Source organism: Melanostigma gelatinosum, assembly GCF_949748355.1.
Source record: "Melanostigma gelatinosum genome assembly, chromosome: 24".
Lineage (NCBI taxonomy): Eukaryota > Metazoa > Chordata > Actinopteri > Perciformes > Zoarcidae > Melanostigma > Melanostigma gelatinosum.
This window is the reverse complement of record NC_136657.1, coordinates 4,127,020-4,154,677: the sequence shown is the minus strand read 5'-3', so window position 1 is coordinate 4,154,677 and position 27,658 is coordinate 4,127,020. Positions and strand designations below refer to the sequence as shown.

At 45.8% G+C, this 27,658-nt stretch overlaps 1 protein-coding gene across 1 annotated transcript; it reads right to left on the bottom strand.

Moving 5' to 3' along the window:
• On the bottom strand, positions 1–27,310 carry atp11a (ATPase phospholipid transporting 11A). Its single transcript, XM_079296366.1, has 30 exons — positions 27,224–27,310; positions 15,141–15,263; positions 14,829–14,918; positions 14,657–14,737; positions 14,455–14,562; positions 14,190–14,318; positions 13,972–14,075; positions 13,824–13,871; positions 13,479–13,543; positions 13,107–13,188; positions 12,553–12,703; positions 12,280–12,477; positions 12,089–12,202; positions 11,806–11,865; positions 11,551–11,717; positions 11,364–11,435; positions 11,128–11,201; positions 10,893–10,996; positions 10,605–10,786; positions 10,076–10,324; positions 9,773–9,950; positions 9,512–9,614; positions 9,271–9,416; positions 8,958–9,017; positions 8,732–8,859; positions 8,377–8,512; positions 5,998–6,063; positions 5,792–5,895; positions 5,518–5,683; positions 1–3,503 (listed from the first exon to the last, which is right to left on the bottom strand). Exons 1-30 carry the CDS (start codon positions 27,266–27,268, stop codon positions 3,222–3,224), a joined length of 3,615 nt encoding a protein of 1,204 aa, XP_079152492.1. The 5' UTR covers positions 27,269–27,310; the 3' UTR covers positions 1–3,221.
• Between the last annotated feature and the right edge of the window lie 348 nt (positions 27,311–27,658).

Here is a 27,658-nt window from a genome sequence, read left to right as displayed (position 1 = left end):
AAAAACTGTATATAAAAAGACCCCAAAACTGTACATCAATTAACATAACTACACATATATATATACATATACATATATATATATATATATACACACACTGTATCTGAGTGTACAGCGATTTACAGATACTGTTGGTTATGAGAAATATAACACTGTACAATAATACATTGTAAAAGAGAAAGACAACATTCTGTTCGAAGGCTGTCAGTTTAGGTGGCGTTGAAATATCGGGAGAGTTAGGACGAAGAGCGATCGGGACAGTAAGACCTTAAATCCACCCTTGATGGCTTTGGAAGTTTCTACAGCGACAGAGTGTCAATCCTCAGACAGGTGATGTCCAGTGCAGGGGGTTCATTATTAAAGCATTAAAGCTGTATGCAAACGTTCATGTCCAGTGTTTGGTTTGGTTGTTCCAATACTCTTCTCCGTCAATAAGACACACATCAAATCTCCAGAATGTATAAAAAGATCTCTAACATACAAAAAGCACGACAGTAACTGCGGGAATTTTGTGTTGTAATTCATTCATCAAATGATGTGGAACGACTCAGACAGACAGAGAGACAGGAAGGACCTGACTATCTCTTGGACAGATCACCTCCCACAGAGAAGCGGGGTTTATGGCAATAATTAGGATATTCTGACTTCCAGATGCTTTTAAGTGCCAAAACTCCAATCATAAAGAAAAGTCTGTTTGTGGTCGAAAGTATTTTACTCAACTCAGAAAGACGAATGACAATAATTAGAACAGCGTCTCCCATAATGAACGGTTTGGTGGATTCCTTTGTGGATGGCAAGAACAATAATTATAATTACTTTTGGATGTAAAACGTCATAATACTAATTCACTACAACATGGCAAGTGTTCCGCAAACACGTTTTTTTTGGGATCATTTACATGCAAGGCGAAAATTGAACTTTAGGTAGTGATGCAGATAGAGATCCGCAGACTTGTAGAGCTTGCCTTTTTATGCAATTGACCCTTTAATACGAGACAAATTCGGTGGATTTTTACCACAGAATCCGACAGAATGTTGATTTTATATCAATATTGAAATAGAAAACCCACATTTTGAGAAGTCAGCGATGATAAATTAGAAGGAAACTGCAGAATAAACAACAAAAAACATCCCATATGTCATTTTGAGCGATCGTACGGAGCTCTTTAAGTTTTCTATCGCATTCAAATAAAGGTTGAAGACAACATCACATCCAACATGTATTTTTCCAGTGTGTTCAGTTTCACTTCTGATTACGCCTTCTTGGGCAGCATGATACATTTCACTCACGTATCCATTCTCTCAGTCATGCATCCGTTCATCCATCATCTGGTTCGTACGGTCCAAATGCCTCTTATTCGTCGTCGATGTACCAGAAAGCAAGCAAAGACAGTTCAGCAGAGAGAGAGAGAGAAACTACCACAAGGCACCTAATGTAAAGCAGCTAAAAGTATCTCGAGCAGCAACATGGCTTTGGTTCAGAGAAGTACGATACAAAAAACAAGTATTTTCTACTCTGTCTCACAATGATAGATGGACAGATGGATGGCCGAGAAGACGCAGAGGGGGACACAGGAAGAGCGTGGTCAGGCGAGTGGAGGCGGCTCTCACAGAGGTAGGATAACTCCCACGTCAGCATCACTTCAGCACAGGGAGAATGAGAGAGAGACAGAGAGAGAGCGAGAGAGTCAGCTAGAAAGAAAGACAGAGAGGTTCAATGTTGAAGCAGGAAAGTGTGAGACAGAATTCAGAGACGACCCTTTTCAAGGGAGAGAATCTCATTCGACTCTTGTAGATATTTATGCACTCTATGGGTGCATAAAGTTTCCTTTTATATCTTCGCTGTACCAACCTCAAATAGTTTGACATTTGGGATGATACGCGTATTTGCTTTCCATCAATCGGGTGAGAAGATCGATACCAAATCTCAGAGAAACCGTGCTTTCATTTAAGGCATCAAGCAGTCTGGGGCACTGTTGACATCTAATTTAGAGCGCTGAACTCAGAACTTTCATATTCTTTCTGCTGGCCACTTTAGTGTTTTACAGAACCGCGAGTGTGTACATTGACCTATAGCTCACACACTTAGCGCTACATTATATCCAGCAGTCGATGTCTAAAGGGCGCCAAATTGTATTTTTGTTTCTTTGGTAAAAAGGTCAAGAGAACGTGGTATTTACAAGGTGGCATTAAGGCGCGGACAAACAGCTGGGAAACCGTCAGCCATTTGTACCATAAAGAGCTCTGTGTACACAGCACGATAGGTACATGTCAGAGGAAGGTCGACAGGTAAAGTGCTTCAAAGACAACAAGACAGAAAGGGATCCTGCAGAGATGAAAGCAACAAACTAACACACCTGCTAGCGAACACACATCTCTTCCACTAATCACTCCAGACTAGCTACATGGGACTTTGAAAGCTCAAGTGTTGGATGTGCAGCTAAAGTGGGTCTTTCTTTCTTTCTTCAAGTTTTTACTAAGACTATAAAAAGAGCATTTTAGATCCACTCCTCCAACACTTGCTCTACTGCAGCCCTCCTTACAATGTCGTAGAGAGTCCTAGGGAGTATTTCGGGATAATATGTTTGCACACAGGCAACAGCAGTTCGTCCTGAAAAGAGGCAGAACGAGAAAGAGAGAGATGGAAGGAATGAAGAAAAAAGGAAATGTTTGGTCAGAGAAAGCTCGAGCTGGCTAATGCGCTGTTACTGTCTTCATCAGCAGCGCAATCACAACACATCATCAATGTTCTTTAAAAAGTCTTATAAATCCTTTAACATGGAGTAAAGTACACTGCCAGCTATCAAAGGCAGGCAGGCGTAAAGGGCCAGTGCACATATTTCTTTTTAAGATGTCAAAGCTCTGGAGTCTGTTCTGTTGTGACATCAGTACGCTGAGCCCTTTGCACGTCGTGGCGGCGAGCGAGGCCCCTGCGGATGGAGTCCCTCCCAGAGCCGTCCCATAGTGCTTTGTGCCAGACTTGGCTGCTGACGTGAGAGCAGTTCACCTTCATTGTAACCCCTCAGAGATGGATGACCTGCTATTAGCATCGTCGCCAGTTATTCAACTCCAGGAACATGAATAAATTAGTTTGAGTTACTTTTTGTGTAACTTTACTTTCCAGTGACCTGTTAAATGATTCCTTCGTCGAGTTCAACTCCAAAAGGATGCTATTGTATCTGATATCAGAATAGAAGCAAAAAAACACCAGACAGAAATAAACTAGACTGAGGTCTCTGGCCCCGCCCCGCCGTAGGCGTGCCCCTGCTTCGAGTGGCGGGAGCCATCGGCGAATCGGAGGAGGGGGGCGAAGGTGCTGTAGTCTGGCGTTCTTTGCCAGCGCGTGAACATGATTTTCTTGGTAAAGGGTTCAGACCTTCGAGGGTTCGGGGCGTTCCTGTGGTTGCCCGAGCCTCGCCGGTGGCTGCCGGCCTTGGACGGGGCGTGGAGGGACGCCAGGGGGGTGAACTCGGACAGCTGGCCCTCGTAGAGTTTATCAGCATTCTGTGTGTAGAGGGGGAGGAAAAGGAGACAACAAAGTGAAAACAGAGAAGAATACATGCTTACCGTGGAGGGCCAATGGAGGAGATTCATGGAGGAGACATTGTTATCCCAGCTGGCCATGAATCAAACTGTAGATACCTACCTTTAGTGTTAGTTTTAATGAATGGAACTCTTTGTGCTCCAGTATAGAATACTATCTTCAGAGATTAAAGGAGGTTATGGCTGGAGGGACAAAGGCCAAATGAGCTGCTGCAAAAAGCAAGAGGCTTTCCTCTGTCAGTAACCTGAACCAGCGTCAGCAGACAATTCAATTATTTGTATGATTTAATTAATAAAGTGCTTTTAATCTAATAGGCCAGCTGTGATGATAATATCCTGTCCATCCTGTTCAGACACAATGCAGCCAGAGCAAATGAAGTACCCGTACACGAATGAGTAAATAAATAGTGGAACGCCATACAGCAGCTTAAAAAGAGGCAAACAAAACCATGCAGATGGAAACATGACGGATAAACATGCATGAATGTTCAGTCCGACTGTGTGTTGAGCCTTCTGGCTCTGCGGCGAAGGCTGAAATGTGTCACTAGAGGGCGCCAGAGCTCCATGTAAAGAATCACCCAACAGGAAGTGAGCGCTTTAGTCGATACCTGGAGGGATTATTCGACCACCGACCTTTCAAGACCCTCACACTCCACCCATGTGTCAGTCAGGGAAAACCCTCAAATCTGTGAAACTTCTCACCACGGCAAAGTAAACCCCATCACTGCAGGATGTTAACATCACACGCACACACACACACACAGTAGCAGGGTGTGTGTTTTACCATGTCGAAGCCCTCTGGGCTTCTGTGACAGCTATTCCATCTAGTAAGGTGACAGAGCTCTGATAGGTCAGGGCCCTCTCAGACCCTCTATTATCCTTCACACGCTGTGGACACACACACACACACACACACGCATACAACATTAAAACACGCACAGTCTAACATCATCACTGGCATGCGATCACTAACAAAAGAGTCACTTCATGCAGAACAGCAGCAGGGAGAAAGTAAGAGGATACAAAAAAAAGGAACAAAGAGAGGATTGTTTTCAGGTTACAGGCAGGAGGAAAGGCAGAGGGTCACCTCTGGGAGGGCTGGGTTAGAAACTCATTCTGCTGGAGGTCTGAGACAGCATAAAGATGGTGGAGGGCTCGGCGGCGAGGCACCGACGCTTAGTCTGCCACGGAGGAGAAGCAGAGGGAGGAGAGGACGAAGGGAGGAACCAGGAGGTCAGAGGACGGAAGGAAGAGGGAGGAGGGAGAGTTAAAGCTCTGGAGATCTTTTCAAAATGCTACGTGAAAGTTCAGATTTGCAGACGTGAGGAGGTAAAGCCACATCTGGAGAGGGTTGAGGAGGCTGGTCATTAGCTCTCCACCACCACAGTCATAAGGAAGGTGAAGAGGAGCAGGTTAAGACATGAAGGAAGAGGTTCAAACCCATTTAATCTACTACAAACCAGGGTTGATGGAAATCCAAATTTATTTAGATTCTTTCATTTTAATTTGAATGAAGAGACAAAGGAGCACTGCACACAGACCGACAGACAGGCTTCCTGACTTACATCCAACAGAGTAGGGACGTAGCCAAAGCCAGCGTACATCTGCTGACCCACACTCACCAGTTAGACATTTCACACACACACAGTTAATAAACAGTATTATACGCGTGTCTACAAAGCTTTAATTAGATATTGAACTGCATTTATACCACTTTCAGTGCTGCCAACGTCTAGTTCTTTGCAAAGTTTAGAGGTGAATGTGCTAAATTGATTTATGAAACACGACAAGCAGAGGGCGCTGTTTTACCTGAGCTTGAAGGAAAAGATTTGATTCGTAATTATTCCCAAAACAATGTAATTCATTTGACAAACAGAGGTTTAGATTTAAAAAATAGCCCTATTATTCAATCATGGATGCAATTCTAACAACGTTCTCAAAGGCCGACGGTAAACATGTACGAGTATGCAGCCACCTGTATGCGTTCAGTCGTGGTGGGCCACAGCGTCCTGCAGATGACCTTCTTCACCACGTCTGGCAGCAGACTGGCTATTATCAGAAGGATTATGCTGAGCCAGGCCGGACCACTGGACAACATCTGCATGAAGACATAGTACATCCTCTGGTAGTTGAGGAAGGGCCTGTGAGGAGAGAGGAGAAGAGGCAGCGAAATTCAGAAAAGAAATGTATTTTTTCTCAGTAGCTTATTAGGTGTCAGGCTGTTACATTATCTATCGACATTAGCTTACCAGATGATTCCTCCCCACAGCAGAGAGAAGACCACAAAGAAAATCAGCGAGCCCCAGATGACAAAATGGTTGATCCAAGTCCAGTAATGAGTATCTAGAGCCAACTACAGGAGAGAGGGGAGAGCTGAGAGAGCAACGCCACAGCTCACTCGAATGACACCAGTGAGTGCAGACACTGCGCGGACTGAACGTGCGTGTGCGGTTACCTTGAATGTAACAGTGAAGACCAGCACGGTGAAGACGAGCATCCCAAATGTCCAGTTTCCAAACATCTGCAGAGGCAAACAACAGATGCTGTCAGTGACGCCGACTTCTGTTCTTCTTCAGTCAAATCATATTCGAGGTGACGCTACGGGCCTGGTGTTGATATGGGACACAGATAAACTGCAGTGCAGGTACTCAATAAGGAATCGATCAATCAAACAGATGGCAGGGTGCTCAGACGGCAACAGTCAGGTGAAGAATAGATTGTCAGATTCCTGATGGGTGGGAAACAAGCTGATGAGAGAGTGATCTGAAAGGCTCTCTGATCTTTATGAGCGAAGGCTGCAGGGTTTATGGGAAATGTGGTCTTAATTATTGATAACGTAGCTCACAATGCTACTGACATAAGACAGATAGCATTGCTGGCAGTCATCTTTACAGTAGCAAAGAGTGTTTTTCCAGAATAATCCTGACAGAATAGGATTAAGATGATCACAGGATCAAAGGCGAGCCCCGAAATCAGTCATTCAGACTTTCACCCAAAGAAGCATGAATATAACGCTTTCCTTAAATGTCCTTCATCCGGGAGAAAGAATTAGAGATGTGATGTATCAATAAATTACGACGAGCATGAAGAGATACAAAATGAAGCTTTTCAAAGCCACCTGAATATGTGGCGGTTGTGATGATGATGTGATGGTGATAAATGAGTTACGACTGATAAACAGACTTTACTTTGCAACCCCAAACTGTGGTCCCATTATCAGCTATCCAAAGCACCAACGGAAGACAATAAAACACGTCTGGATTGCTGTCATTAAAAGCAGAATTCCAGAGATATGATAACAGTGAGGCACTGGATTGGTCCTGGACTTTGCTTCTCATGGAACCTCACAACACTGATCTGTTACAACTGCTTTTCATTGTTCTGGTGCTTTGCTGTGCAGCTGTTGACATACGCAAATGTACCTAATTTCCTTTTGCTTTCTGTAAATATATAAGAAACGACCACTCTCCGTTATTTCTTTACTAATAAGCCGATAAATAGTCCCGATGGCGAATGTGACAATGTTCTTCTGCTCCAAAGGGACAATTAGATTAGAAAGATGACCGAATGTCTCAAAAGGCATGGAATGGAAGTAGGAGTGCAACTCTTTCTCTCCATTCATTTATCCCCTGCTTTTAACACACACACACACACACACACACACACACACACACACACACACACAGAGAATGTAGAGCGTTGGAACGCCACACTAACACCTGGACACATGAGCATGGGTCACTACACAAACGCCTAAAGTTGATGCGTCTACAGCAAGCACTAACGTGAGATGAACGGTGGATGGAGGACGAGAGGTTCAGTATCAGGCTGTGAGACGGGACCAAACAGGAAATTGGAAACTGAAACTAGGGAGAGATGACAGAGAGACAGGGACAGGCTTACCATCTGTGTGTTGGTTGTCATTAGCTGGGAGGAGGAAAGAGAAGCAAAAAAGAAAAAGCAACACAAAGGTAAGAGGAAGAGGGAGAGAGAGAGAGAGAAGAGGAGAAGGCCAGAAGAAGGAAATCATAAGAAAAGAAACAACAGTTTTGTGGCTGGAGAAGAATAAAATTTCAATGCATAAAACAAGTGAAACAAAGCAACTCAAAGCAGTGGTCACTGTGAGAGCAACGCTGCTCGAAAATGAACAGAAACAAATAGAGAAACACAGAGAGAGATGGAAACCCGCCATGCTGTCGCTTCTTGGATGTGAACGGGAGAACGTTTATCATCTTTTAAAGTTCATACCAACAGGTGTAAGTCCACCTGCACCGTCTCTTTATTCACTCATTCATTTCTAATTGACTGACCGACAAGTTAGACCTCTTAATATTTAAAATGACAACACAAAATCGAAAAGCTAAAAATGAGATGCTTCACACGAAGAAATCCACTTTCAAAGCAATTCTGCGTCTTTCAGTTAAAAACACTTTGCACCTGTGTGATGACAAAGGTGAGAATAAGCTGAGATTCAAAACCACAAAGAACAATATTCTTTGTTGATATGTATTAATAAACTTAAAACATCTTAAAAGACACTGAAAAAGCCAAATGACAAGCAGCAAATTAGATGTGATCGATGTGTTTTGTAGAGAACTGCATCACGACAAATCATAATCGTACTTAATCAAAAACTAAATGTGTTATATTAAAGCATGCAGCCCACAATTTGATGTAAATTAAAACATATAACATTCATGGGTTTCTCTTACAAACTGGACTAAAAATAATTCGGTGCAAAAACTGTACGAATGATGTCGTCACTAAGCAGCCTGGAGACGTTCTCTTGTCCAAGACTGACCATAAGGAGCCGTCTTTGACACGTGGATGTTACCTGTCCGTTGCTGGTGAAGGTGGTGTTGTCAAACAGGAAGTAGCACCCGAAGAACATCACGAAGGCGTCGTACACGCCCAGGATAGTCCAATATATGAAGCTGGGCCAGCGCAGCAACGAGTTCTTAGCAATATCCCTGAAGACAAACACGAGATGATAGTTGACAGAATGAATGACTCATGTTGACTTACTCACATTTGAATCAATACCACGTCAGCTGCCTTTGGGAGGACCGTAACCAGAAATGACTGTCGTAAAGTCTTCTAATTAGATTTAGCTTTCAAATGCAATAATTCATGAATACGTCGCTGATGAGCACTGAAACACTAAATGACCTGAGCCCAACGACACTGACCGATAGAGAGACGGGTCCTTTCTCAGGATGTCCGTGTTAATGTGCTGCTCGATGAGGCTGTAGAGCAGGATGGGCAGCGAGGTGAAGCTGATGTTGTACAGAGTCAAGTAAGCTGTATCGTACAGCGGCTGTGGAGACGGAGCAGAGAGCATTCAGCATTATTTGACTTCTTTGTTTATTTTGTGTACTTGTGTGTGTGTGTGTGGGCGTGTGTGTGTGTACATACCTGTTGTGAGAAGCCACAGAAGAACTGGTAGAGGAACTGGGGGAAGATGAAACAGACATTCTGGGAAAAGAAGGCAAACAAATGAGAGATAAATGCAGGAAGCAGGTTCGCAGTTGTCAAACTTAAATCGTTGATTCAAAGTGTTTTGTTTGTTTGTTTATCGCAAGCTCTTGCTGAAGCTTGCGGACATTAAAAACATGCAACTTAAAAGATTATAGGATGGATAGAATTCAACTTAGTTGAAGTTGAATTCAAGAAAGAAAGTCAATTGAGATGTATTTACACACATACATGGAATGAGCAGACAGACTACCTTGTAGAAGAAGTATTGCACGAGCTCAGAGATGCGTATGTAGTAATAGTGTCCATGGACGAGCAGGATCTTCTTCAGGTGTTTGAACTTTGGGATGGCGTAGTCGCTGTTCCTCGCCGCCTGACGACCCTCCTTACCCATGATGCCTTGAGACGCACAGAAAGGATACATTGCACACATGAGGCGAGTGAGGTTAAGGTGCTGACTTTCACGGGGATGCAGCGTGTTAGTTTGTACTAACCGATGCCCACGTGGGCCTCTAGGATCATGCTGACGTCGTTTGCTCCGTCTCCGATGGCCAGCGTGATCGGGTGCTCCTTGGAGGCTTTGATCAGCTTCACGATCTAGAAAGTACGAGGAAAGAGACATCAGCCCTTTAACTCCTTACAGCAGCTTAGCAGATCGCCACAAAGCATCGCTCATATTGCGTTTAAGATTAAAGTCTGAACGATATGAGTGAAAACGGTCCTACTCGTTCAGATGGACGCCTGTGCCTTTGTACCTGGGCTTTCTGGAGCGGCGCCATTCGACAGCAGAGCACGGCGCTGCAGTTGCGGCAGATTTCTAGGAAGATGTCTTTGTAGTTCCCTGAGCTGGAGTCCTCCTGGGCGGGCCTCATCACCGCAGAGAGGGTGGCTCCATCGATGATCAGCCCGTAGTCAGTACAGTCACCTGATAAACTGGACAAACAGAAGACCTGTCAAATACAGGACTGAAAGAAGGGACCAGAAAAATGCTACACAGCTTCTTCTCATCTTAGTATTTAAAGCATGTGACAGGTTGTTGTTTTTCAGTAGACCCTCACCCAGAGGAGTCCCTGGTCATGCCTCCCTGCTGCCTCAGCACGGTCCTGCTCAGGTCAAACAGGACGTCGTGAAGGCTCTGCTCCTCGGTGCGTTTGGTGGTGAGCTCCAGGATCTGGGTGTTGCGGCGAAACAGCTTGCTGGCGTAGCAGGTCGCGGCCGCCGTCTCCATCTTGTCACCGGTCAGCACCCACACCTTCATACCCGCCTGGTGGAGGGACTCAATGGTGTCTGCAGCTTTTTCCTGGAGCCTGGCGTGCAGGACAGGAGGAAAACAGACAAAGAAAGGGAACATTTTAGTGATCTATAAGTACACATTAGGAGATAAAATCAACAGTATCAAGTGTGCGATCGGAGGGTTGAACTGCCTCTTGTCTTCACTCTCAGAACTTGTCAAGGCAGCAGCACGCACAGAATAAAGAGTTAGTGCTCTGAGGTGCAGACATTTAGATCCAAAAAGGGAAAGCGTGGTGGACATAACAGACTAGGTTTCTATAGAACAAGCAGCAAAATGTAAAAGAGATCCTCTACCTGTCCTCCACAGCAGTTGCTCCCAGCAGTATCAGGTCTTTCTCGATGATGTCGTAGGCCTCGGCCAGTCGTTTGTCTCGGTCCTGTAGTGACAGCTTGGCCCCGTTCAGCAGGAGGCAAACCTCCTGGTACTGCTCGGGACTCAGGGGTCGATAGGCCACACAGAGTGTCCTCAGACCCTCCTGGAGGAGAGGAGGGAGTCAAACTGGGTGAGGCTGGGACATCAAAGAAGAATCAACAGTATCTATAGCAGTAAATTACAGTGTGTGTGTGTGTGTGCGCTCTCACCACTGCGTTGTGCTCCACCCGAGCTTTGACCTGATCCACCTTGCCTGATACAACCCTGGGGAAGATGGAGGAGTCTGCACCTTTACAGAACAGATAGAGCTCCCCTGCTCACACACACACACACACACACACACACACACACACACACACAGAAGCAAAAAAAGAAGTGTGTGAAAGAATCCATGGACATAAACCTAACCATAGACGTCCATATTCCCAGTTTGACGTGTATTACCAGTGCTGGACCTGACAATGACGCTCATCCTCCGTCTGACTGAGTCAAATGTCAAAACCTCCAGCAGCTGAAACCTAAAAAAAATGATCCTCAGTTAAAACTAAGGTGAGCAGTGACACTATCAGGCTGAAATGACAAAAAAAAACAGTAGAGTGCAATAAAAGAAGGATCGGATCATGATCGGCTTGATCTTCGCTGACACGATAAACAACATTGTCCTAAAGGGACACGCTCACCTCTCGATCTCATCCTCCCTGTTCAAGATCTCCATGTGGCTGTCTTTCAGTCTTAGATAGGTGAACCCGAGTCTGTGACACAAAGCAAAGCACCATCGTTTGAATTTGAGTGACATTACTCAATGTGACATAACTCAATGTGACATTACTCAATGTGCGTGTGTGTGTGCGTGTGTGTGTGCTCCACCTCTTCATGCCCTCCACCAGCGCCACCTCGTCTGGAGATGAGGAGATGTAGAAGGAAGTGGACTTGCCCTGGTGGATGCCTTGCTTGATCCCGTCCACCGTCTCCTCCTCCTTCACCTGCACCGTGTGGCACAAACACAGCGCCCGGAAAAACAGCTCCTCGTGCTCCTGCGGAGGACGGACAACTCAGCGTTACCCTCACACACACACACACACACACACACACAAATACACTCACGACTGAGGCTATGCTCACCCTGGCCCCGGGACCTGGCGATGTGTCAATCATGTCCATACTTGTTGCACCAGGCATCACCTAGTACACAAAAACACAAATGAAGTACATTTAAACAAGCATCAATAGGAATAATTGATACAAGATGACAAGTTTTCTTTGAGGCAAAATGAGTCTCGATTTCAAACATGTACTAATATCATAAAAAAAAGTGAGAAAACAATGTTTGTCGTAATGTGAGTGGTGAGAAAAAATTGAGATATGCGCGCAAATAAAGAACCACAAAGGTCCATCGGGCTGTCACCTGTCCGTTACAGATAGCGTGAGGTACATAGACGTGTCCGTCCACACAGCACTCGATGAACTCCATGTTGTTCTCCGTCAGAGTCCCTGTCTTGTCTGTGAACACATACTCCACCTGAACAGAGAGCGAGATACGGGTTACAGCCGGATACGTGACTTCACTGCGTTTCTGTCCCAGGTGTTCTTTGCTACCTGCCCCAGCTCCTCGTTCAGGTCCGACGTGTTGACCACGGCTCGCTCCCCCAGCTCCTCGTCGAACATCTCATCGTCCCACATGATGAAATAGGAGCCCAGGAACTTCTGCATCTCCACAGTGACGTACATGGAGACCGGGATGATGTAGTTGAACAGAACCATGAAGGCCAAGAAGTCTGTGAACGCCCTGGTCACCTGAGGAAGAGGAGACGGTTAAGAGGGCACGAAGAATTGATTTTTAAATTGAGGGATTATAATGAACAGACTCACGATGTGTCTCTGTCTCTCTGCTCCCGTCCTGTCGTTGTACCAGGGCTCGTCTCTGTTGGGGTCGGCCTGCCACACATATTTCAGCACCGTGTTGATGAGCGCCTTGCTGATGAGGATGCACAGGTAGACCACCAGGTAGGCATTCATCGACCTGCAGAGGGAGACCACAAGAGGCCACATTAACACAAAGAATACCTCTAGTCCATACACAGAAAGCTGGCACATGAAAGCGACTGGATTCGAGTGTAACACGCTGCTCTTGTCAGAGTAGATAACAGCGCACACAAGGCATTTACTCAGAGCCAAGTCCATTTTGGCAAAAGGAAGACGAACACAAGTCCAAGGATTAATCAGGCCCACACTGTTGCCAAGTGTAAATGTAATCCACCTCCAGTCATTCATATCTACAAGCCATCTGGACACAAGACGCCAGATGGAAGGAAAGTGATCCAGTCAGTGCAACACAAGGACTCTCAGTCAGTGAAGAGATGGTTGGGAATAAGATATGAGTGGTAACCTTTACAAGTTGATAATATGTCGATGTGAGAGCCTACTTTTCCACTGCAGACCGTTTCTGAGTCTTGGACTGGTAGTTGAGAGCCATCTTGGTTTCCATACCGGTGTAGATGGCCACCGCTGAAAAGGAGGCAGAGAGGAATGTTCACGCTTTGACCAAAACAACATCTTAACAAGGTGCTATTGCTGGATTTTTCCCGTGCTTTCAAGCGCATCTAGCAGTCTTCGTCAGCGTATCGAGTTTGCATACACGACTGCAGACGTTCCATGCTTGAATTTAAGACAACTGAGCTAACTCCATCCGAAGACAGCGGGAATCAGTTGAAAGCTCTGGAAAAATCGAGTTTGTTCACTCATAGATGAATGCTTCTTTTATTTCAGGCATATTAGTGTATTTCATGTGCTATTACCATAGATGTACTCAGTGTTCTTGAGCGTGGCTCCTCTGAGCAGCAGGTTTTCTGATCCTAGCGGCCTGAAAAACAGACAACAGCTCATTGTTACACTGTTTGATCGCTCTTATTGTGAAAGTGTTGCAGCTGTATTCTTCTCCTCCTTGCAGATGTTTGCCACCTAATAACAAAGTCCTTCAAACTACACCCCTGCTCAAGGACAAATGTCAAAAGAAACCAATTCAAACTAATTTAGAGACACATTTTGGCACAAAAGAACTCAGGGAAAAGTAACAAAATCCAACCATTTATTACAGTAAACAATGCAAAATCCAGAATGTCTTCAAATCAAAATAAGAGTACCTGGCCACCGGCTCATTGTCCATGTAGACGTTGATACGGCCCACAAATCTGTGTAGGAGAGACGTAACAGGAAAGAAGACGTGTTTCAGACATTTGTCAAGTGTTTTCCAGGTGTGTGTGTGTGTGTGTGTGTGTGTGTTGTACTGACTTGTACAGGTCCGGCTGCGGTTGTTCACATTCTATGGTAGCGTGGATGGAGTCCACCTCCTTCTCAGTGTTGTAAGCCTTCGTGTCCTGAACCGCATAGTATGTCTAGAGAGGAGAGAACGGAGACCTTTGCAATGAAAACATGTCCGCCTTAACTGGAGGGACGTAAGACTCAGGTTGGATGAAGTGCATGAACACACACACACACACTCTACACACCTTGTGGCTGCTCTCTCCGTCCAGACTGGCTGTAGTAACAAAGCAGGTCCCGTCATCTCGAGAGGAAGAAAGAAGGATGAGGTCGCAGGGAAAAGTCTCATTTTCTTTCATCGAGACGACATCTCCAACCTGAGACGCAGACAGAGGAGAGGCGTCTTATTTCAGTCGGAATTGCTCTCAAATCCCTCGGCATGGGCCAATAAAACAAATGCACCAAAGCTCTAGATGGAGCGAGAGTGATTTATCCCGTGGCACACACACGTACCCTGAGCTTGCGACTTTGTTTGCGGACTACTTTCCCGTGCTGCACCACGTGGACGGGACAATGGTTGACAGAGTTGTCCGCTTTGTGTCTCAACCAGTCCTCGTAGCCCTGGCGGAGAGAGACACAGGAGGAGCGGCACGTAAAGGCTACTGCGGTGGAATTGTGCCAATCAAAGCGGCCGCGAAAACACTCCGGGTCTCACCTGTTTGATGGCGGTGACGGTGATGACAAAGAAGAGCGGCAGCCCGCTGGTGATGGGACTGGTGGGAGTGTCGATGATCAGCTGGAGGGACACGCAGAGACATTGAGAAACAAAAGCAGTGGGAAGATACATTTCAAATGTGAAATTTAAAAAAAAAGAACAAAGCGTTTACCTGGACCAGAAATATGATGAGAAAGTAGAAGTTGGCGACTCTCCTGAACTGCTCGAACATATTCTTCGGGACGAAGTTCCAAAATGTGTACTGGAAGACATGGAATAAGTTAGAGGACAAGATGCTGTTGAATTGCTTTACCATGAGTAGACTTTACATAACCCCAGTAATTTAGATGTTGAGAGAGTCCCTTTATCTTTAAAATACAACATCCACTCTTTCCAATAACCGTGTCCTATAACCAAGAATAACTCCCTCTCACTATCTGCTTTGCTACTTGTGTGTGTTGATCTCTCTCGTGCTTTCGCTGACCTTGGAGGAGATGATTCTGTTGTCGGGGAATCTCTGCTGTATGAAGGCCTCCGCTCCTGGAGGAGGCTCCTTGTGTCCGATGTAAATCGTCCTGCTGTCCACCCAGTTCTCCTCACCAACACACTGCAGAGGGGGGGGGGGTAGTTAGAAGGTATAATCAGTGACTCTTACATTCAACTCGGTCTTCATGGGAGATGATTAAACGTGTGACGGACCTGTGCGATCAACACACTGATAACAGAATGCTGCGTGACACACTGAAGCAGACGTCTACAGAGAGACAGAATGAATGAGTAACTTCTCCTCCGTGAATGAGAGCTTTTAGTTGCCACGGATACACTGACCTGCATGTGACTCAGACTGGAATGCAGATCACACACACACACACACACACACACACACACACACGGACTGAGTGAGACACCTGAAAGCGTTTCGTCGTTTGACATCTCTTTGTTTTTAGCTCTCATTTTGCTGCCGCTGCTGAAGTATCTCCACAATGTGACAGACTATTTAAACAAGAACTAATGTTGGTGTGGTATTCTATACACTAATACTGACACATGCAAGGGAGCTATTTGAGCTTCAAGTATTTCAGGCAGGACTGAACTTGTCCTGGAATCACACACTAGTCCCATCTCCATGCAGCCCATTAGCCCTGGGTATTTTCCTCAATTGTCTGTGGACACGAAATGACTTCAAGACAGATGGAACCCCGTCCAGAGGGCTTTCTTGTCACAACAGGTCGCGGCCATCTTTAAGCACCTGCTCATTTTGAACTGCAGTGACCAGAATGAGGGGCTGAACTCCAAACACACCTAATCCTCCCCGCTCTGTCGCCTCGCTCTCGCTCAGCCACGAAGCATTTTCTACAAATGTCCAACGGCAGCCAGCAATCGCAACGAATGAACCTGGCGAAAGTCGTTTAATTCATCCCTAAATAGTCTGTCTACAAGCACACATACACACACACAGACACACACACACGGGCTAATGAGAGGTGACAGTAATCTGTGGCTGGTGAATGAGATTGAGTGTCAAGGGGGCTGCATGGCCCAGTTTCTACACACTCTCTCCGTCTGCCCTTCACTGCCCTCACTGCTCTAAGATTACCTTGTTTCAGATGGAGAGCTATTTATAGCCTGTGACTCCAACTATTTATGGAATAAAGAGGAAATGACACACGGATCCAAATGTATTCATTTAAGTAATACACACAGCGTATCATCCGTACTTCCCTGTCTTCACTGCCCTCTTCTTTACCTTTTAGAAGGCCAGTATTGATGCTGTCTGGACACTGAACCAACATCCCATCCATCACATCAGAGAGGGTTCTTACCAACTGACTGAGGAGAGGAATATCAGTCAGCATGGAGGGCTTGCCAACTCTGTGGCCCACACGGTGTTATTGTTCCTCCTCTTCTCTCCCACCTGCCGGCTCCGTCTGCTTCGCCCAACACGTTTCTTACACACTTCCCGTTCGTCGCCTGCACATTATCGGGAGCTCGTCAGCCTGATAATTAGTCGGCCTGTAAAGTCTGTGAGCCCATGATCCAATGTGACATACGTGTGTTGATCACTGACTGAGAATCTCTTCTGCTCATCTCTTCCATTTTGATCCGTCATGCAGCTCGATTGGTTTTCTCACCTCTTCCCTCTCCGTCTCTCACCACAACCTGGATGGCCTCTAAGCAGACAGCCTCTCTCCTATCGATTACGTTTCACTTTCATCCGGATTCAAGCTTTTTATATGAAAGCCTCTCTGTTTCTAATCAAATAAAACAGCATCTTCACAAAATAAAAGCACGGCTTATGAAATAAAACTGCCCGGGCCTTTCAGCCGCCTGGATGTAACGGGAGACTTTGGGCTATTCTGGAGCTTGATAATCACTTTTGCCGGCGTTTCGTGTTACAGGACGCGGCAGGTTTCGGGGGCGTATTTATAGTCGGAAGGGAAACATTTGTGGTCGTGAGAGAGGGATGGAGAGAGCTCGCGGGCTTTGTTTCTGTCTGTCCCACTTAGAGGTAGGACGTTTAAAGGCACTTTGAGAGCCTGAATGTACAAGCAGGTGCACAGAGGACTCGTGGTGTTTTAAAGAAGTGAAACTAACACTTTGAATGCTATTTTAAAATGAGTTACATCTTTTTAACAGACTCCTATGTCAAAATTGCCTTACTGTATAAAATGTGTATTTAAAATGTGCCAAATAATTTGGTGCTTTCAAAATAACTCTGATTATTCCCACAGGACCTGAACGCAGCATTACAGAGCCAGAAGCCCCACCGTGATCAGGAACAGAGGAGCGTTTTGTAAACAGGAAGAGCTGGACTCACCAACTCTCTCACCCACACACACACACACACACTCTCTCTCTCTCCCCCCCCCCCACACACACACTTCCTGAAACAAGCAGCTGGCCACCCACCAAACTGCCACCCGACCCACCAGAGACACAGAGATGCCGTCCTGATCAAAGACGCACAGAAAACTTTGAAGTTTTCCTCAAAACTTTCCCTTTTCTATTCAATGAGGCTCAGTTCTGTTCGTTTCCACAGCCGGGCGAACACGGATGCATCCATTAAAACCCCATTATGTCACATGACTCCCAGATTGACCGTAACATACATGTCAGAAGATATATGACACTATTTTTGGGGGAAATCTTTCATTTGAAACGATCAAAACAGTTCAGTCTCTGCAAAAACTGTAGTTATTGCTGTACGATGCCTGGCAAGTCAAGATAACATTTACAGAAAACTGCCAGCAGGAAGCAGGAATCACTGCAACACACACACACACACACACACACACACACAGCTATTGTTTGCCTGCCGCTTTAAAGACTGAGCTGTTGTTCGACTGATGACCAAAGTGTTTTATCTCCCGCTGCAACAGGCGGCGCTGCAAATAAGTCTCGACGAAAGCCACGGACGACAACCTGCTCTCTGCGATACAGACACACACACACACACACACACTTTCACATGTAAATACTGTGTCATATATCAGGGTCGCATGTGCAAACATGATTAGAATACATGGACACACGCTGCAGGAGCGTGTGTTATCCCTCTGCTGCCACTGAGCAGCGGAGATAAGAGAAATCCTGTCCCCTTCACTAAATCATTAGGCATTAAATACAGACATATAGTGTGTGTGTGTGTGTGTGTGTGTGTGTGTGTGTGTGTGTGTGTGTGTGTGTGTGTGTGTGTGTGCCTGTTGACTACTGCTCTTGAGATTACGTTTGGGCTAAAAGGGTGAAAGGGATAAATAAATGCAGGGGTGTGGAGATTGTGGCAGTCCGTCTGTTTATTCTCAGTATGTAGAACATCAGAGCATTTCCAGAAGTCACCACGGCTGCTCCCAGTGGACTCAAAGTTTAAAAACGGCACTAGGGCAGGTTGAAAATAGCAGCCGACGCGTACTATCTATGCACGGGGGGATGTTGTGCCGTATGTGAGCTGATGCTCCCGACAGAAGACGATTAACTGCAGCGGTACACACTGCAGAGAGCTGATGCGGAGGACGTATTGTGTATATTGGGATAAACGTCCCGATATCTGTGTGTGCGACTGTGCGAGCGTGTGTGTGCGTTACCTGAGTCACAGATTAAAATACCAGCTGTGCTCCCCATCTGCCACCCTGTCGCTCAGCCTCACACCGGCCAGCAGGCCAGACCCAAATGAGATCGAGATCATGACAAAAGCTGCCCACAGAGGAGCTTTTTGGGACCATCAGCATCCAATCAGAGATCTGTGATTCATTTGTTTTGTAATTCAGCCTGAATGTAAAATTGATGGGAAGTTGAAAAAAGAAAAACGATGATTAACATTTTCCTTTTTCCCTACCATTGGAACCTCATTATCTTCCCATGAATTTGCAACCCGATGAACCTCCGTGCAGGTTACGCCTTAATACTTAACAGTAACATTAAACTCCAGAAATACTAATGAGACAGAATACCAATCAGTTACAACCAAGCCAGTCTATAAAGCAAACTGTGTGTGTGTGTGTGTGTGTCCTGATATTATCATAACTCTACACCTATATGTCCTCACAAGCCCACATATCTGTAAAGTACAAACAAAACCAAGGATGGCTGAAAAAGAGATTTGAATATGTGTCTGAGCAGAAACAGCAGGGGTGCTTACTCTCTGGACATCATCTAACATAGAAACCCACCTGCTTCCATTCGCTCTGTGGGTCAGCAGACCGCCGTGCGAGTGCATGCTGGTTCGGCGTAATAAACAGTGTCAATAATATCATCTATTATGAACGAGCACTTGTTGTGCATGATTACACAGCACCAGGTTCCTGCAGACTTTGTCTTTATTCGTTTCTCGGTGCGATGACGCGCTTCCTTTAATCGTCTACAGATCCATGTCTGGAAACTCTGTGGTTTTATCTCACCTACACACACACACCACTCCCACAGGACACGCCCTTCCTGCTGAATCACTGCTCCCCTCTTTGGCAAACTGGGAGAGGAGAGACCTTCTGACCTTCTGTCAGCTATACAGAGAACTTCATGAGCCTGGTTTTCACACAGCAGATCTCAGTCCTGTACCGCACGACTTCTAGCTCTAGATTTAACTTGTACCACTGCGATGACCCGAATCACATACGACAAATACTCGAGCCATGCTTGTTGTAAGCGGTTATTGCACTCGATGATGAGGCGGGAGGCAGACGGGCTAATAGGCTCCTCGGTGCTGCACAGAAGACCGTTGTTGTGGATTTCCTGCGGATAAGCACGGCCATTAGCACGGCCATTCCTTGGATGTCGAGGGGGAATCAACTTACACGCTGGTCATACTTGCTTCATTGTGTCTGCTGCTGAGCGCATGTGAGAGGGGGGGGGGGGGACTGGATGGGAGGGCTGCCGACGGTCACATGGTCCCCCGTGACTTCCCCTAATGCTGCATTCAGGTCACGTGAAATAAATGTGGTGAAAGTAACAACTGAATGGGGAGTAACACCACTCAGCTTTCTCAGGCGTCCTGAAGTACAAATATCAAATCTTTTGTGGATAGAGAAAAAAAATAATTCTGTGCAGGATATGTTCTGGATGATAAGCATGAACTAGACAATTCCCAAAGAAATTTTGACAGTGTGGCTTCTACTGCCCGAAGAAATCGCAATATATACACACGCCAATGTTACCGGTAGTGTCATTCAGGTTCAATTGAGATAGCGCTACTCTCTTTTCTGCATTTTAGATTCATACTCTTGGATTGAATCTTGTATTTGTGGGGCTTTTATTTTGAAATGGTGGGACTGGGTGGGGGAGAGGAGACAGAATCATAATGTTTGACACTAAAATGAGAGGCTTCATCGCAAGCATTCCAGTTAGAATTCATTCTGTGGGGCTTTTCATTTGAAATGGGGAGAGGGGGGTGAGAGGGGAAAAGTCCTCTAAAAATATCACAGAAGAGTTTCCTGCTCAGCTCCACTCTAACGGTTATGCTCTCACTCGAGCTCTTAACGAGACTAGTTTCCGCGCCATTCCCGATCAGGCCGCACGTTTTGATGTATTTTGGCTCTGTCCAGACTAACTCAGCTACTGCAGGTCTGAGGTTGTGCTTTCATATTTAAAATGTGTGTTTTTACCTGATGTCTGACTTGACTCATCCACCCACAAAGCACTTATACGGGAAGAAGCCGTAATGCATTCCTATTGCTGGTAACAACCTTCATTATGTGAGACTGTTCTGTTCATTTCTATTATCCTCAGGGTGACGGTCCCATTAGCTGCTGCTCTCGTAGCGTACACGTGTTTCACATCCCTCCGATAGTGCTCTCACGTCCTGCTGTAAAGCAATGCTGCCTCCTCGTCTCCGAGGAGCTCAGAGAAAAGCAGCAGAATGCTTTTAATATTCTCAATCTTCCTCCTGTGAGTTTCTTTCCAAAACTTTTCAAACGTCTCGCTCCTCCTCGGTAATGGGAGCACTTGTCGGTCCTCCCTAATGTCTGTCCTGCGGGGACGCTGCTGCTCAGTGGTGCTCATTACACTGTCTGTGTTGCCGGTAATCATGAGCACACTTCACACACAAACACTGAAGACTCTATAAAAAGGCTGTGTTGACTGTGTAGTCGAGTACTTCATACTACTCACCAAACATCGAGTTTGAAACTTGACTACAGCGTCCACGTTGCATGATTCAGTTCGCTGCCTTGAGAAACGAATACTCAAAAATAAATGCCCTGATTTTATTTGTATTGTCCTGTTATGTTGAATCACTGTTACATCATCATGCTCGACAACAGCACACGATTGTACACCAATGTGTTCTCTGCTTTGTGCTGCTTTTAGTTTATTTCCCTTCAGTTCGGTTCTCAGCTGAGCCTCGTTCTGTTCCCGTTGTCTCGTGGTCACATGTCCTCGTGAATCCTGCTGCCCTTCCGTGTCACCTCAATGTGTGAGAGGGTGCAGGAGAGGAGAAAATGACTTTATGGTCAGTTTTATCTTCATTATCTCCTTGACAACTGAGATTAACAGCCCCCCCCCACCCTCTCTCTCTGGGCTCACTTCTACCACTGACTGTTATCTCTCCGTCCTCTCTTTCTTTTTCCCTCTTGTCTGACTAACCCTCCTTCTCCTTTCTTCTCTGATTCTGACTGACTTCTGTCACGGTCAATAAGAGCGACGACACACGAGACTGCAACTGTTTTGTTTTTTTCTCATCCTCCATTCCTGATCACACCTCAGTGGGAGGGTGAAGATCACAGGACGAATCAGAGGGACGAGGGCCACATGGCATCATGTGGCCCTCGTGAAGGCAGTCACATGACGCTGGAGATGGATTCCTAGAAGTGAGATCCTCACAGCTGAGGATCTTTAAGGCCGTTTGAAACTTCAGAGGGAATTTACTTTACAGCGACAAAAGTTCCGCGTTCTCAAATCTATAGCAAACAGAAAGCACTTCCTTGCTGAGTTTGTGCCACTTTGCGTCTCCCTGCGTCCTGTAAATCAATCCCGCCGACTTAGTGCCTAATCCGACCTGACTCTTTTGTTTGTGCCAATTACGCTCAAATATCAATGCGGTGATTATTTATTCATGTTAAAATGCAACACAAAGCACATTTTAAATGGATTCAGGGTTGTCATTTGGGCTCACTTTGGGGAATGCTGCACTCAGAGAAACATATCTAATCGACCATGGTTCCATTGTTTATATTGTTGTCCTGCGTTTCTGGCCCCAAAAGGCCTTTTGGAGAAGCACTTCCAGCAGACTGCTGTTTAATACATGTCCATCGCACACCGCAGAACCCAAACTTCCAGATTGAATAACCGTAGTCTCGTCATCGTCTCGTGATGTGGAAACCTAAAATGAATACCATCTATGAAGCCCATTTCGGCTCGAACTTGACAAGATGCCATCGCCGTTTCCATTTCCAAGAGCAGTGATGTGTGATCTCAGTATTATATCACTTGGCGCCGCTCTGCTCGGCGTGCGAGGGAGGACGGCGGTCGTCGACTTCACGGCGGCTGCCAGAGAACATCGACAACGTTACAGAAGAATATGTCGTTTCATGCGAGTTTGTTCATTTGAGCGTTCAGCAGTTTCATTCACATGCGATTCCCCGCCGTGTATCATCTGCGCTTCCAGGAAATAATAACGCTGGTTTGTATTTTGTCTCCTGGATCTTTGATAAGTTGTTGCACGACAGCTTGCTGTTCACAAGTGCTCCCTTTGGATGTCATTGAAAAGCTTTTAACTCTGCCCCAGGAGCGCCATATTCTGTAATAAATCAGCTGAGAACACATTCAAATGTCAGTATTATTGTTAGAGAACAAAGATAAGATGCATGCAGACAAAGACGAATCCGTCCTGTGATCACATGTGGACAGCTTTCAATTTTGTCCTCGTACAAATAACGCTGTAAGCTGTTGATTCAGGATGAACACACGCTGACTGAGAGAAGGCCGAGGCAATGCTGCTCAACCTGAACCAGACGTTTGTCAGCCAAATGCCAATCAGCTCCAAAGGCTGCACATTTATTCCGGAGACCACACCTCCCAATGACAGCTAAACAAAAACAAAGTCCTCAGACGATACTGGCCGAGCTGCTGCTACAACAGAAAAAAAAAGCATCTCATCATAGAGCACCAAATCCATAGTTCTATATTCATGCCAGTGTCTCAAGAGTTAGGGCTGGGCACCGTCAGCATTTAGGAAGAGTGTGTGTGGGGGGGGGGGGGGGGGGTACACTCACTTCACCTCTCTTCCTCTCGCTCTCTGACATGAGGGCCGGGGGGAATGGTGCAGCGAGTCGACCGGCTATCACTCCCTCGGATGGGGAGAACATTACGGTGTACCTGCACCTCTCAGCACTTTCACCCGGAGCAATGTTATCATGATGGCCCGAGTTCAAACAGCTCTCTCTCTTCGGATAGAGGCCTCCGTGCACCATTAACCCCGGGCGATCCATCATCTGTCCGCTTGTTCAACGGGGCTGCAATACACCGTTAATGTTACCGACACTGAAGCTACCCCTTAATGGAGCTCACACTCCTCGGCCGGTGCTGTTCGGGCAAAGTGAGGAGGAGAGAAGCGCTTTTAAGACGCAATAATACATTGATGGATCAGCAGATGGGACCGTTTAATGTTTGATATGCTAATAATCTAAAGTGCCAAAAAATATAAAAGAAACAAAGAGAAATGTGACTCAAGTAACCAAATACAAGGGAGTGCTGAATGTGATTGGAAAGTGAAGCAGCAGCCAGTCAGGCGGTGAAACGAGCCACAGAGTGGGTGGCTTAGTGAGAGGCAGTAAATCCGCCAGGTAAAGAGGTTAACCTGCTGCTCTCTGTGGATTGTGGGCAGCATGGACGGGCAGGTGTTAAATGATTAGCAGGAGGCTGAGAGGAAACCTGCCACTGTTGTCTCACACACACTCTCACACACACACACACACACACACAGGAACCCGAGGAGGAACCTTCAGGAACCCTATTAACTGAAGGAATCAAGCTGTAGTCCTGCAGTCTTGTGGACATTTTGGGGGACGGAAAAGTCCCCACATGACAAATAATGAAGACCTAAGAAAAATCATTTCTGCGTCAAAGTGCTGCCTGTTTGTTTCAGGATTTGATTTTTACTTTCACACGACCTCATTGTTTGTAATACTCGTCTGCACTGCGGTTAGCAGTTGAACCCGTGACCCCGTGGCATCCCTCTGAGCAGCCCTGCTGTGCGATGACCCCATAAGAAGCCACACAGACGTCAGCGCACATTATCAGCCAGTCTGCTTTTGAATTATTGACAAGCAGACAGAGCCATGAGTTCATACGATCCGCCGTCCTCTGCGTCACCGGCCTACGACTGAATTCCACCTGCTCGCTTAACAGGAACCCGACAAGAGAGACAACAGCAGGATCACCAGCCGCCAACTCTTCCAGACTCGTGAACCTATGTGCCAATTAGAAAATGCAGCAGGTGGAAAATAAGCAGCAGGAGATAAGTGATAGCTGTAATAAGGATTAAGTGTGTGAGGGTATGTCGTGAACACCAGTAACCCTTTAATCCACGATGTGGAAGGCAGGAAGTCAGACAGAGAAGCACTTCCTGTCCAGGAACGCAGAAAGGAATGCTGCCCGGCAGCTCCCGACTCCACCGGCATTATCTCGCGATCATGAATTGCAACAGTGAACGAACTGGGGCTGGTTTAACCGATCACATTTTGTGAACCACATGAGCAACCATCAGGGAACCAGTAGCACCTCATTTCTGCTGCACTGGTTTCAGAAGAGCCGGGATGTGTGTCAATGTGACGAGTCCGTTTCCTCTTTCTCCAGTAAATAGGACGCTAATGTAGCTACTCTCTATACTTTCAACAGAAAAACAAGAAAATGGGAGGATGGGAAAGCAGAAGAGACATTAAGATACAGCAAAGCCGCCAGAACATGATGAAGAAGAAAATGGTTATATGGTGAGAAAAGCAAGAACAAGACCACAGAGTCTGTAATTTAGCACAGTAAATTGTACTTTTAAAACTTTCCCGAGCAGAGAAGAAGAAGGGCAGCGAGCCGGCGGAGTGAGCGAGTACGGTACGAGCGCACCGGGTCTCGGTGCGCCGACTTGTCACTGTGATTAGGTTTTGTTCTCGTTCAGCCCCGACAGCAGCGGCAGCCATTACGACGCTCTACACTCTCTGAGAGATAGCTGCGGGCTTATGTAACAATCCTCAGAGACACACAGTAACCCAGCGACAGACCGACTGGTATCCAGTGGTTCGACTCGGCTGACCTTAAGAGTTACGCGTTGATTTCACCCATGTTCTGTAAACAACGCTGCCATTGATGTACGACAGCAATGTGTGACGACAGTGCAGGTGTGAATCATGTGAATCCAAGCGGGTTTCATCTCTTCGTCTGTTGACTGATAAAAGATTAAATCCGTGTGTGAAGCCGCTTCAATCAGCTGCACCAGACTTAACTCTACTCACATGCAATTCTTCCTTTATTTCCCGTAAAGATATATTCACATGAGCGTGCTTTATTGCACAGCAAATGGATCCATTATGGCTTTAAATAAATCTGAAATTAGCTTCACTTACAGACGCGGTCAGAGGGAGAACCCTCCATCATACTGCTCTCTCCCAGTATTGACTCATATTTCATAAAGTACTGGTATTGACAACCAGATAAATGTTCCGAAGCCTCATCTCAAGCATTCAGCAGTCTCTTTGCAGCCGGGTTTTTTTGTTGTTCTTGCAGCGGCTGTGCAATCAATTTAACCCAAAACCCATTTGTCTAAAGCAGTTATCCAGATCAATTACAGCAGCAGAGTTCATCAGCATCCCACATCCTCCCAGTCACATGCGTGTTTCTGACCATAAAGGCTCCACTCGGCCCACAGCAGGGGATTTCATCTCATCAGCCATTTGCAACAGTTGGCTGTGTCTAAGCCTCGGCTGAGCGTGGAGCCGGGGTATAGACCTGGTGTGAGCGGGGGGGTCTGCTCCGTCTGGATGCTTGTCAAACACATTACTGCGGAGCCGAATGCTCCTCTGCTGCGCAATCGATTCCACCAGCAGGGAGGAGACATGGATTACATAATTCATGGACCTGACCCGTTGCATTAGCGGTCGAGTTCAACCGGGAGAAGGAGCTTCATCTGATGCAAAACAAGTTTACATAAACATAAACACCTGGCACAAACACACAATATTTGTGAAGTCAAAGAAATATTTTGGAAGTATAAAACAGATCTGCAAATCCAAAAATACAACACATTTTTGAAATAAATCTGTGAATAAAATTATAACGTATTTGAAAGTTGTAAACGTTTGGGTTATTTGTAAATAATTTCAATGTGTCAACAGATATTTGTGGAGTTTGTTTGTGTATTTGTTAAATATTTGTGGAAGGTATTTGTGTGTACAGATGACACATTCATGCACAGGTTGTCGATCTGTTCACACAAATATTTTTGAGACAAATTTACCACAATATAATCTTCTTTTCCGTCACTTGTCGAGACGTCAATGATAATTGCTGCGTCTCTTTGCATGTTCTGTCATGACTGGAAATATAGTTTACTCCCACAATCCTGCATCACAACCTGATACCAACTGGTGACAAGACTCCACCTTTCACTTCCTTAATTCTGAATGTTTGAACAGGATGTGCAGGATGTACAATATTTGAGTTCATATCTGCAGATATACCAATTCATAATTGGGAATATTTATGTGTGCCAAATCTCATTCGAAAATCTGACGTTTTAACAGATCTCAAAACTGGACCAAATAGCACTTCTACGAATAGAATTTTACTTTTAACGTGTTTACAACACCCCAAGGTGTATGTTCAGACTGAAGATGGACGAATGGAAAATAGGTAATCCACTATAAAACTAAAAAACAACTATGATTCACAGCCGGTGGTGTTTTTCAGCGTCAGACAGTTTCCCAAAGAGATTACTTCCACTCCCTTCCCGCGAGTGAAACTTAATCCGGATGAGTAGCTGCTTCGGAGGAATTTGAAACCAATAGAGATAAAGAAAAACACGTTTTCGATTTATCTTCTGAGATTGTAAATATGTTTGTTCTGCAGAAAAGCGTGATACAAACTCACATATCTGCTGATGAGGGTCCGCAGAGTGCTGAAATCCATCCCCATCCTCTTCCTCTTCCCTCTCCGGACACTTCTTCTTTCCGAGGCGTTTTCTTTCTCCCAAAGGTGACTTTACTGTAGTTGTCGCTAACTTCTTTTTAATTCTCCTCCTTTGTCCATGACTTTTACTCCCTTCTCTTCTTCCTGAATTAAAAAAAAGGGCTCGGTCCTGCAAACACTTGTAAAGTAAACACTCACCTAAGAGGTTTTACTAGAACCAGGACGAGAAGCAGTCCGTGTTTTAGGGCAGTTCATGCATGCACGGACTAGTGGGCTCCTCCTAGGAGACTGGGAGGAAACCAGCAAGTCTCTTCCTCTCAGCCTCTGCGCGTGTACCAATAATCTTCTTGTCTCGCGCCGCGGCCAAAGGAGCTTTTCTACGTCACGAGGAGCCAG